The 12,033-nt window shown below is 46.0% G+C and overlaps 1 protein-coding gene across 1 annotated transcript; it reads left to right on the top strand.

Annotated features, from left to right (window-relative positions):
* Positions 1–299: 299 nt before the first annotated feature.
* On the top strand, positions 300–2,474 carry TEX13D (TEX13 family member D). The gene has a single exon (XM_078064902.1). The coding sequence runs from the start codon at positions 300–302 to the stop codon at positions 2,472–2,474; it is 2,175 nt and encodes a 724-aa protein (XP_077921028.1).
* The last annotated feature ends 9,559 nt before the right edge of the window (positions 2,475–12,033 follow it).

The raw sequence follows: 12,033 nt of genomic DNA, 5'->3' as shown, positions 1-12,033 counted from the left end.
TATTGGCCCTGTAGGGGGCACGCTGTAGAGGGAGGCGGATCCCAGCAGGCCTTGCGGGGTGACTCAGAGGTCGTCTCTGTGACGTGTAACACCCTCGCCTGGTAGGGGTTGGTGTGGTGAGGGAATCTGCTTTACTCCTTGTGACGAAAGTGAGGTAGAGAGGAAAGAGGCTGAGGAGGAGGGCCGGACTGGAAAGGGACTTTAGTAGGACTGAGTGGGGAGGTGAGTGGTGGACTTTACTGGCGGCAGCAGGGGCGGCCTCGCCTGTGAGGCGGACGGTTAACTAGGCCGCAGCAGCCATGGCGGTTGACTTTGGGGACCGCGCCAGCGGGTTCCGCCACATGGAGGTGATCAGGTTCATCAACAACGAAATCCTCCTGAACGGCGGCGGCCCAGATTTCTACGTGACCTTCCGCTCACGGCCCTGGAATGAGGTGGAGGACCAGCTTCGGAGCGTCGTGGCCGACCCTCAGGTACCGCGCACCGCTAAGAGAGCCTGTGCCTGGAGCGCGCTGGCCTTGAGCGTGCGCGCGGCCGCGAGGCAGCGGGACCAGCAGGCGTACCGCGTGCGGTGGCTGCATGAGCAGGTGGAGGAGCGCGAGATGGCTGCCTGGGCCCTGGCCTCCGAGCTGCAGCGGCTGCGTGGGGATCGAGAGGAAATGGCCACGCAGTTGCGCTTCACGCAGGTCGCCCTGCGGCAGGCGCTGACCGAGTGTGATGTGCTTCGTGGGCGGCTGCTCCACGTGGATAGGTCGGCCCAGGTCATCCCGCTGGCCCATGAAATACTGCCTGCGCCTCGAGCCGAGCAGCATGGGACTATAGCCTGGCCCCTGAATGCTGAGCAGCAGAGAGATGTGGTTGCCATGGGGTTTCCTGGTAGGCTGTATCTCGAGGCCCAGGTGCCAGCCCCAGCAGCTGTTCTTTACATGCCAGGACCCCCAGGTCCCTGGGCTCAGGCCACACAACCCCCTCTGCCAATGCCGGCGCCACACTCACTTCCATTGCAAGCACCACTCCCAGGGGGAATCCCTTTCTTGCCACCTCTGCCACCACCAGTAGTCATGGATGCAGAAGCTGCAGTAGTCCCACTTCAGATGCTTCCTCCGGGGACCTACCCACCTGGTCCATGTGCTGCAGTGGGCTTCCAGGAGGAGGTGGCCCCACCGCGGGACCAAAGGAGTTACAGCCAGGAGGGAGGTCCTGGGATCTTCCAGAGTACAGTCCCCCTGGGGAATATCAGAAACCCTAGCCAGGAAGGTCTAGAGAGGCCTCAGGGGATGGTCCCCCTTGGGGATAGCTGGAGCCACAGCCAAGAAGAAGGTCCACAGAGGGCCCAGGGGATGGTTCCTCTTGGGGACAGCTGGAGCCTCAGCCAGGGAGCAGATCAAGGGACACCCCAGGGGAAGGTATCCCTTGGGGATAGTTGGAGCCAGATCCAGAAAGAAGGTCCAGAGAAGGCCCAGGGGATGGTCCCCTCTGGGGATAGCTGGGGCCAGAGTCAGGAAGAAGGTTTAGAGAGGCCCCAGGGGATGGTCCCCCTTGGGGAGAGCTGGAGCCTCAGCCAGGAAGATTCAGAGAGATTCCAGGAGGTGGTTACCCTGGGTGCCAGTCAGGAAGAAGATCCAGAGACTCCCCAGGAGGTGGTACCCCTGAGGGCCAGTGAGAGCCACAGCCAGGAAGAATTTCCAAAAAGACCCCAAGGGGTGGCCCCCCTTGGTGCCAGCAGGAGCAACAGCCAGGAAGAAGATGTAGAGAGGTCCCAGGACGTGGTTCCCCTGGGGGTCAGTGGGAGCCACAGCCAGGAAGAAAATCCAAAAAGACCCCAAGGGATGGCACCCCTTGGTGCCAGTAGGAGCAATAGCCAGGAAGAAGATAAAGAGGGGCCCCAGGAGGTGGTACCCCTGGGGGCCAGTGGGAGCCACAGCAAGGAAGAAGGTCCAAAAACACCCCAAAGGATGGCCCCCCTTGGTGCCCGTAAGAGCAACAGCCAGGAAGAAGATCCAGAGGGGGCCCAGGAAATGGTATCCCTGGGGGCCAGTGGGAACCACGACAAGGAAGAAGGTCCAGAAAGACCCCAAGGGATGGCCCCTCTGGGGGATAACAGTAGCCAAAGCCAGGAAGAGGATCTCGAGAGGCCCCAGGGGACTGGTCCCCTGGGGGACAGCAGAAGCGACAGCCAGGAAGAAGGTCCACAGAGGCCCCAGGCAACCCCCCCGGGGGATGGCTGGAGCCAAAGTATGAGGGAAAACCCAAAGATACAGCGGCCTCCGGGGCAGAAGGCCAAGCAACCAAAAGGGAAAAAAGCTTTGGATTCCAAGCACCAGGAGAAATCTGTCTCAAGATGCAGTCCAGTGAATTGGGACTGCCCATGGTGTAAAGCCATGAATTTTTCATGGCGCAAGGCCTGTTATAAATGCAAGAAAGTCTGTGTCGCAGGTGAGAGTAGAGGCCGGGAGCCAGGACAAATTTGCTGATTTCAAGAAGGTAAGTAAGAATGAAAACACTCCAAAGGAAAACCAATTTCCCAAGACCCTCTTCTGATCAAAAAGTAACTTACTTACTTCACAGAAAATGTGAAAACCAAAATAATTGTAGAGAAAGTTAAATAAAACAATCCATTATTCCATTACCGAAACTAACAACTTTTTATCATTGTGGGTACTACATACGTAAATACACACTCCTTTCTGGTTTCTTATTAACTTCCTTTTCCTGAATATGCCATGTCTTTGGGAACAGCCATGTGGTTTTTGAGTTATAACTATATTGAATTTTAGGAGCACCGCTCTTCCTTCAAAATGCTATTGTTCCTTTGTAAACTACAGTGTTCATGTTTGCTTCTTGTTTTTAAGTTTTATAGGTGAGGGCCTGTTTTTGTGTCTCTGAGCCCCACAGAACTTGTTTGTTGCTGAAGAAGCTGAACCCGTCCCATTAGAAGATTTCCCAAGAGTCTAAAGAAATCACACCTTGATTCCAGCTGACCCGCACCTCATTGAGACCCCCCATTGGCTGGAACTGAGAAGAGTGAGAAGAAGTCATGGAAGAAGAGATGCTCTGGCACTCAGTAGGGGGGCAGGGAGGGCAAAACAATTTTGTTAGAATGTAATTTCTCTGTTGGGATTAATTTGGGAGAGTTGGGGGGGTGTTGCAGTATTAAATTCTATAGATGATAGCAAATTTGATGGATTACATTTAATTCACTAAACAAATAGTTATTGTCTAGTATGTATTAGGAGCTAGACTTATATGTTAATATCTGGTGCACCACCATCCCAAGCTCCTTTCCAGTCAAGAGTGGATGAAGAACAAAATGGATTCCAAGGGTGGACATCATGCTGTGGATGGTGCTTCTCTAATAAGATTAAAAAAGAACTGGACTGAGAGAAGCCCTTTTGGGAATGCCCCGGGCCCCTTCTCTCCCATTTGGTGTGTTCTCTGCAGGTTCTCTGCTCCCCCGAGGCAGGTGGAGCCCAGGGGGTGGGAAGTTAGATGGTCTCCAGTCTGAACGGAAGGTGTCCTCGAGTTCCCCCATGAAATCCCAGCTCACCAAGCTCAGCCTTTGTCAGAGGTTTCCTGAGTCTAATAATAAAGAGTGTGCACTTGCCTGCTGTGTCTTCTGTGTGGCGTGCATCTCGGGGCAGGTTTGCTCCAGGGCGGCAGTTTAAACCCACATCTTCCCACCAGCCCACCGAGGTGAAGGAAAGTTCGAGCTCATTCACCATTAGAGGGCCTCTCCTCTTCCAGCAAGTTACCCAAGATTGGGAGGGGGAGGGGCTTCTGTGGGGCCTTCAATCCATTGTGAACGTCCCTGCTCCCCTCACTGTCCGAGTCCACATGGTCCTTTGAAGGTGGGCATCTCCGCTGCACTTGGGCCCGTGGGGCACGGGAGGGGAGGTGGGGACGGGGCTTCTGTCTAGGCTGGGAACCTGGTGTCCAGCCTCCCTATGTGCACCAAGAAGCCATTTCCCTGAGGCCCTGTCTCCTAGAGGTCCAGTGAGCAGGAATTTCCCTCCTATATTTCTGCCTTGCAAGGCGCTGTCCCCTCCTATGCACAATCCCACCAAGGGGCTCAGGATTCTGGAAAATAGCCAGGTTTAGATGGCCTGTTAATAAGACAAATGTTCCCCGAGGCAAACGGGGGTGGAACCTGGCTGCCTGCTTGTTGTAAGGACAGGGGATGGGGCAGAGAACTGACCCTACCCCACCGGCTTTCTCTCTCTCCTCACTCCTGGTAACCGGGAGGCCTTGTTTACTAGTGGGGAGCACTGGGGAGGAAGAGGACCATCAGGGACATCAACCTAAAGCTAGGTTTTCTGGGCTAGGGGCTGGTTTTGTGATATTCCTGTGTGTGCCAATAGCTCCCTGGAATTTTGGGAAGATGATACACAGATGGGACTTGGGAATTTTCCAACATAATCCACCTTGATGTACTAGCAGGTCACTAGATCTCACTACGGTTGCTTTATTTATGGTTTCAAATGGGCTCTGCTGTTTGTTGGCATGCCTCTAGGTCTGCATGAAAGCACCCTCACCCTGTGCATAGCTTTTGTATAGTTTATTATTATTATCACAGTCTTTCCGGGTTGACAATTTCCAAAACAACCTGAATCATTAAGGTTGTCCAATCACTACCTTTTTTCTGGGCCGGGTACACACAATAAATGGTAGCGGTTTCTGAGACAAGAACCTGGGCTTTGGAATTAGAGAGACATGAGTTTGGATACTCGTGCTGTTACTCCCTAGCTGCGTGACCTTCAACAAGTTGCTGAACTTCTCTGAGCCCCCAACAAATGGGTTGTTCCTTTCCCTACCCTCAGGATTCTGCTCTTGGTGCTGTGGTAATGAGTACAAGGCATTGTTAATGATGGCAAGAGATACCACTGAGTGCTTACTGTGTGCCAGGTGCTCTAAGCACATTACCCTTTTTGGTGACTGTAAGGTATGAATAGGTACCCATGTTAGTAGTTCTTCAAAGTGAATATGATTACCCCCATTTTACAAATAGGGTAACTCAATACCCAAAGTTGGGAATTGGTGAAGCCTGGCTTCAAAATGAAATTGTACAGGCTCCAGCGCCTCTGCTCTTTCCATTATATTACGGTACCTTAAACTTGTACCCTTACTGAGTAATACATTTGCATGTCACATGGGTCATCAATGCCTAAATCCAGCGACAGGATTGTAATGGAGAGACTTGGAGGCATAGTAACAGTCCGGTGGTCATGGTCATGCTGCTCTTTAAGAATTTCTCAAGCTTTGTGACAAGTGCCCAGCTTGGCTGCCAGCGAGTAGGACCACTTACTATCTCTAGACTGCAGAACCAAGAGGGTGCTGGTGGTAATTTAGGCAGTGGAAGCGATTTGTATTCGATTCAGCAGACTGGCCTTATGAAAAGTTTATATATAGCCGAGTTCAATACTGTTAAGATAGAGCCCATCTTGACTGCTTCTCAGAAGTCTGTCTGAAGAACTCAGCGTTGGTTTTAGGTGGATAAGGTACCAGCTGTAACAGCCTAATATACATGCATGTATACTTTTCAGCGAGGAAGGAGGGGGGAAAAGAGACTTCAAAAGCTTCACATTTGTGTTGCAAAATGGGGAATAGAATTGATGTTTTCTAAATCATGGTACTAAATCTATGACAGAGTGGCAAAGAAATACATAATTTCCTTATCGTGTGCTTTGTAAAGTCTCAACACCGAACGATAGCAGATTCTTATTATGTGGTGCAGGCACTGTGCGTAATGCCCATGAGTGTTTCTCTCACTTCTAGCTCATGATGGAGTGATTGCATCCACTGGAACTAAGCCTCACATAAACTTAAGGATCCTGAAACAATCCTGGCCTGTGACCTTATGAGGTTGCAGTTGAACAGAATTTTCTCACTGACAGTGCTTGTTCTTTGGCACTTAAGACAAGTGTTCAAGACCACGATGGAACAGGCATAGGAAGCACTGCCACACTGAGTATCTGTACCCCCAAGGGACCTAGTACAGTTCCTTGAGTACAACTTCCTATTTGGTTCATGCCGGAAGCACTCTATTCAATGAGCCTAGGAATTCCTCCAGTAGGTCAGATCCTGGCACATCTAGCCCAACTTCTCTGGGGCAGAAAGCAATTGTAAAAAAGGATCATATACTCTTCCTGGTGTCAATTTTAGAGGGAAGAATGCCAGTAGGAATCCCTAGCTTTTTAATACTTTATAGATCCAGCAAAGAACATGCATATAGAGAAGGCTTTGGATGTGCCGCGCACTGTGTTAGACAACGTGGAAGTCATTACTATTGTCCTCCATAATCTCCTGTTCTGTTAGAAGAAATACGATAAATATACACCAAACAGTAGTCATCAGCCTTTTCATCAATTATTCAATCATATTTTCTGGCCTGGAGATGTCAGTTTTCAAAAAGTTCCTGTATATCAAACAGTATTATATAATACGTGATTATTTTCTCATTTAAAATTAAGAAAGCATGTATATCTCTAAGGTTCCCTCACACAAACTTGATGTACTTCCACCTAAAAGCAGTCATTTGTCATTTAAGTTTAGGATTTTGTGGGGATTTAGTGACTATTATTATCATTATTATTATTACATGCAGCCTAATCACAGGCAAATGGACCATTTTACTAGGCTCTTTGTAATAGCGACAATACCTTAGAATCCATCATTACCACCTTCTTCAACTTCTATGAACTTTGAGGACGCAAATTAGGAACAATTTCTGTAGAAAGCTAGTAGTTTTAATACATGTTAAATACCAGTAAGTGTTAAAGGATTAAAAAAAATACACGTTGAGTATGTATTTGGGGTTGCAAAGCTTCCATGATAGCCAGATGGTTTCAAATTGTGCCCCCAGTCAACAGAAAAAGTTGTTGAGAAAGTTAACTTTGTTTTACTTTGAAATAATATGCAGTATTACAGCTTCACTTGTGATATTCTCCAGCTCTTTGCTTTCTTCATTCTACACTACCTTACAAAAATGGTGCACAAGGCAAAAAAACCTGTGATTACTTTTGTGGTAGGCAGCATTTAACCTTACCCCAGTGTTTATAAAGTGATGACAAAGAGCTCTCTGAGGGTTTTGTCTGTAAGTAAAAGTTTTAGGATATTTAATCTCATTTATTTTTTGCTTGATATATATTTACTTTGATAATTTCAGTGACCATATTGGTTTCAGGAAAGAAAAAGACTGAGCAAGGATTGAAAATTTCATACCTTTACCACTACAATTCCTGATATTGTCTAGACAGTTTTGAAACTTCAGAACATATATGACCTGCTTTGTAAAAGACTCATACTACTGAACTCCCCACTGATCGATGTTTCTAGCATTTTTCCATGAAATATTTATTACTGAGAAGGAAAAGAAAAACGATGCCAATGTCACATCTGTAACTACAAAATGCATTCAGAAATCCACCATTAGCTGTTTTGTTTCCTGGGTTATAATATTTCCTTTGTATCTACAAAACTGCTCAGGGAAACGTTTATATAGTCCATTTCGTCCTGTTCCTTTGCCAAATTTTGGTGTTCGTGGTGTATAGATCAAAGTGGCCATCCCTGTTTCAAAACATCAGAGGTTTCTTAAAACAATGTTCAGGCAAAAAAAAAAAAAGATGTATAGACAAAATAACAGTCTCTTGGACTTTAATCTTTTAGTTTAAGCTCTCTGTTTTTGAACTTCCAAGAAAGAGAACAGATTTTTAGAAAGAAAGTTGGAGCCTCCTTTACAATGAAATGATATTTTTTGCACTGCTATCATACCCAGAGTGCCCCCACCCAAGATGAAAGGCGGTAGAGAGAAGGTTCAGTAATGATCCAAAGGCAACTGGGTTGATGAAATCAGAAGGGCGACATGTTGTCAGGTGCCAAGGTGTGGGATGTGAAGACTTGTTTCTATAAACCAAAATGAGGCAGACCACAGGATAGACGTTGGTAAACAATGAATGTGAAAGGAGGCAGTGTCAGAAATGATAGACTCCTTGAAGTAAATAAGAAGCCACACTCTCTGCAGAGGGAGAGAGAGGGGAAACAAAGGGGCTAACTTAGGTCAGGTACTGTGTTAAGACCTGGATGTGCCAAGAGGAATTCATCGTAGGTTCCAATCACATCATGTATGTTATTTCATTTTATCTTCACGGGGAAAGATAAGGAAAAACTGGCCAAGAGTGGCCTTCATTTGGTTGAGTAAAAGGAGAAGGAGAAAAACTGGGCAATAAGACCTTGTATGTGCATCCAGGCCCACCCAGGACAGAAGACGCCCAGACCACACAGTGTTCTGTTACTTCACCCTTTTTTAAGTTTTTATTTTAATTCCAGTAAAGTTAACATACAGTGCTATATTAGTTTCAGGTGTACAATATAGTGATTCAGTGTTCTATTACTTTAGATGGATAAGCTGATGATTCAGATTCCAGACCTATAAGCCTGGGTGAATAGACCTTGACTCTGTAAGAGCTTCCAAGACATGCTAATCAGTGGGGCCCAGGCTAACACAGTGTACCTGATCTCATAAAGCACAGAGATAGACAGAGACATGCTACAAGTCAGGGCATGAGAACAGTTGACACTTGAGAAGTATATGAAGAATATTCTAGAAGTCCAAATTCCAGTAGTTGCTAGATAGGAGATGGAAGCCCGACCAATTCAGGGCAGTGACCTCAGAATTAAGGTTGGGAGGCAGAAGAGGATATTGGTGAAATGCACAGGCTCTGAGGTCATAGCCTGTATTTATTCCCAAGCGGGACACTGACCAGTTGTGCTGCATTGAGCAGGCTACCTAGACTCTCTGACTTTTGGCTTCCCCATTGGTAAAATGGAGGTAATAATAATTAATAATAATAATAATTTGCTTCATAGGGTTGTTGATACAAATAAACGAGATAATACATGCAAAATGCTTAGCAGGAATGCTTAGAATGTAATATGTGGTTAGCAAATCTTAGCTATGATTCCAAGAACAAAAGCTCAGTACCAGGCAAGAGTTTCAGCTTGAATTAGGAAGTGTCCTCTAAGCCATGAAGGAGGTAAAACTAGGACAAGCACAGGGAACTGTACAGAGCAGACAGAAATATCAAGAACTTGCTGTCTCGAGTAGGCTGTGCAGGTTTAGAATATAAGCTGAGTTCGATGTCCCACTACTGTTTCCCCAGAAGCCCATCCTTTCCTTAGTCACAGCTCTTCTCTCCAACCTCAGTACCTGCTACAGTGTCTGTCACACAGCAGATGCCCATGATGTTGGTGGAAAGAGCAAACATATTTAAAGTAGCCTTAAGCACACACAAACCTGTCTCTGGCTTCTCGCTTAGAAAACAAAAGGGCATTAGAAAAATTAGCCTCATAGATAAACCCAGATATTATCAAAAGGAGGTGCTCTTTTCAAGACATTTTTTTTTCTTTTTCTCATTTTTGTAAAGGAAGTGAATTTTAGTAAGTGTGGAGAGAATGTGTAAACTCACCATAGGTGTCAAATCATAACACTGTCACAGGAGAATTCACACCTATAGATGAGCTAGTTGAAGAACAAAGTTAGTTTTGAAAGGTTAGAGAAAAAGATTTTGAAATGTCAGATCCACTCTATAAAACTGACCACCCTTGGCATCACCCTTTTAATCTACCTGGGTTGGAGAAAAGCCTAGGGCATTTGAAATGAAGACAATTAGCACCTCAGACAGGGCATCCACATGCAAAATTCTGTCACCTCTCAGAGACCTCAGGAGGTGACAAGTCTAGATAAGAAGACACTTTCAACCTTGGCTGACAGTTTGTCAATGCTTTCATATTTGACTTAAATGGCATCTATATTTTAAAAGGTTGTAGTTTGCTTTAAACTATGAAGCTCTCTTCCTCCACCTCATGATTTTTATTTCTTAGGTCGTTTAAAAAACAACAAGAACAAAAATCTTTCCTCTATTGGGTGAGATCTGAGGAAACAGCTCTTGCTTCTTGCACACAAATGAGCTCAGTCCATTTCCCCTCTGTTTCTCTGGAAAGTACTCTTGGCTTTTGTTTAAAGCACAGAGTGTTAAAGCTGGAAGTGGCTTTGGGGGTCATCTGGTTCAAGTCCATTTGACAGAGGGAAGAAGTAAGGCTCAGAAAGAGAAAGTGATTTCGTGGTAAAACATGTAGTATAATTTGACCCTCATAATTGCTGGATTAATCCTCCTTCCAGTTTATTTTGCTCTTCCAAAAGGTAGGCCAGAGGCATGTACAACCAAGTGCACGCGTGCGCGCGCACGTGTGTGTGTATGTGTGTCGCGCGCACGTGTGTGCACATGCATTTTTTCTCTTATTTTCTTTAGAGCACTAGTTTCATTCATTCACTCACTCAACAAATATATTTAAGCATCTAAAATGTGCTAGATGGGGGTGCCTGGCTGGCTCAGTCCGTAGAGTGTGCGACTCTTGATCTCGGGGTTTGGAGTTCAAGCCCCATGTTGGGCATAGAGTTTAATTAAAAATAAAAAATAAAAACAGATAAAAAAATAAAAAAATAAAATGTGCCACATGGAGGATACAGTGGTGGTGAATAAAGTACACTAATTCCTGCCATCAAGGACCCTACGTTCTAGTGCAGGAGATAGGCAATAAGGGATTCATCAGATCATTCTGCTTCTGAGTGGATTATACCTGTATTGGGGGCCCATTCTTCTTAACTCTTTCTCTGCTGGGGCCTCCACTATGTCCATTGCTCCCCTCTCTTGTTTTTCCCCTTTCCTCTCTTGTGGGTATGGCAAGAGAGAGAAGGAAGAGAGCCATTTTGAATCTTCTTTCTCTACACTTCAAGCTCGGCACAAAGTTCTGAATTTGCTAAAAAGTCAGGTTCAGTACTGGTGTAGCCCTAGAGTGAAGATGTCGGTATTTTTCATCAACACTGCAATAGTGGGCTGGCCCAGCTGTCAGCTTGCTTGTGAGATGACAATGACATGCTGGGTGTGAGAGTTGGACTGTTACCTTATAATTGATCTGTTCTTTTTTCATACGAGTTAGTTGTGCTGAACCCCATTGTACCTGGCTGCTTTGACAGGTGTGCTATTTTAGCAACACAGAACCAAACAGAGACTGAAAAGAAGAATGCATGGTACACTTTTGCTGTCAGATCCAGGTTGCTTTGTTTCTAAGTTTGTGGATGATTTGTTCAGGGTTGTTCAGAGACAAAAAAACAAAACAAAACAAAAAACAAAAAAACCCAACAACCATAAAACCAAACAAAACTTAGGTTTCATTTTTACCTACATGACACACTGTTCTCACAGTTCACCTCACAGGTGGGCTATTGTCTATAGGGCGTGAATGAGGGCCTGGACCCCCTACCCTATCTTCCCCTTTCTTGTCTGAAATTCCACCATTGTGATGAACTTCTCTGGGCTAATCATTTGCCAGCTCAAAATATAGAGAGTTCAGGGCGGACTGACTTCTTGAGTCCTTAACATTGGTGTATGCGTTCACTTATTAGATCGATTTTTTCCTTGACCCAAAGCATGAGGAAAGGTGAGAGGTGGATTTGACCATAAACAAGTGAGGTAGAAAGATGATGAGACAATCTTCGCTCAATTCCCCAGAGCTATCCCCGAATATCCTCTTGAACGCTGTTTTATTTTCTTTGTTTATTCTCGGTGTTGTAAGAGGCTTATGTTTACGCTTCATCTACTAAGGTTGATAGAGTCTAAGGCTGGGCATGCTTCAATCAAGGAGAGTCACGGGGCACCTGGCGGGCTCAGTCGGTAGACCATGTGACTCTTGATCTCGGGTCCTGAATTTGAGCCCCATGTCGGGGGTAGAGTTTACTTTAAAAAAAAAAAAAAAAGGTGAGTCACTACTAGCTGCCATTGAAATCTGAGAGGACTGTTCTCATCCCCAGCGGGTGGCAAACACGTATCTGGCTTTGGTGCAAGGCAGCTCTGGGCATGTGGGGATTTAGAAATTGTTCTCCCAGCCTTGAGCTCCCAGCCTTGCCGTGCTCTCGCAGAACTAGGTGCTGAAGTTGTGGAAGAGATACAACAGACACATGACTTCAGTTATGTAAAATCC

This window comes from Halichoerus grypus, chromosome X, assembly GCF_964656455.1.
Source record: "Halichoerus grypus chromosome X, mHalGry1.hap1.1, whole genome shotgun sequence".
Lineage (NCBI taxonomy): Eukaryota > Metazoa > Chordata > Mammalia > Carnivora > Phocidae > Halichoerus > Halichoerus grypus.
The sequence above is the reverse complement of the archived record's forward strand: the minus strand, read 5'-3'. Positions and strand labels throughout refer to the sequence as shown.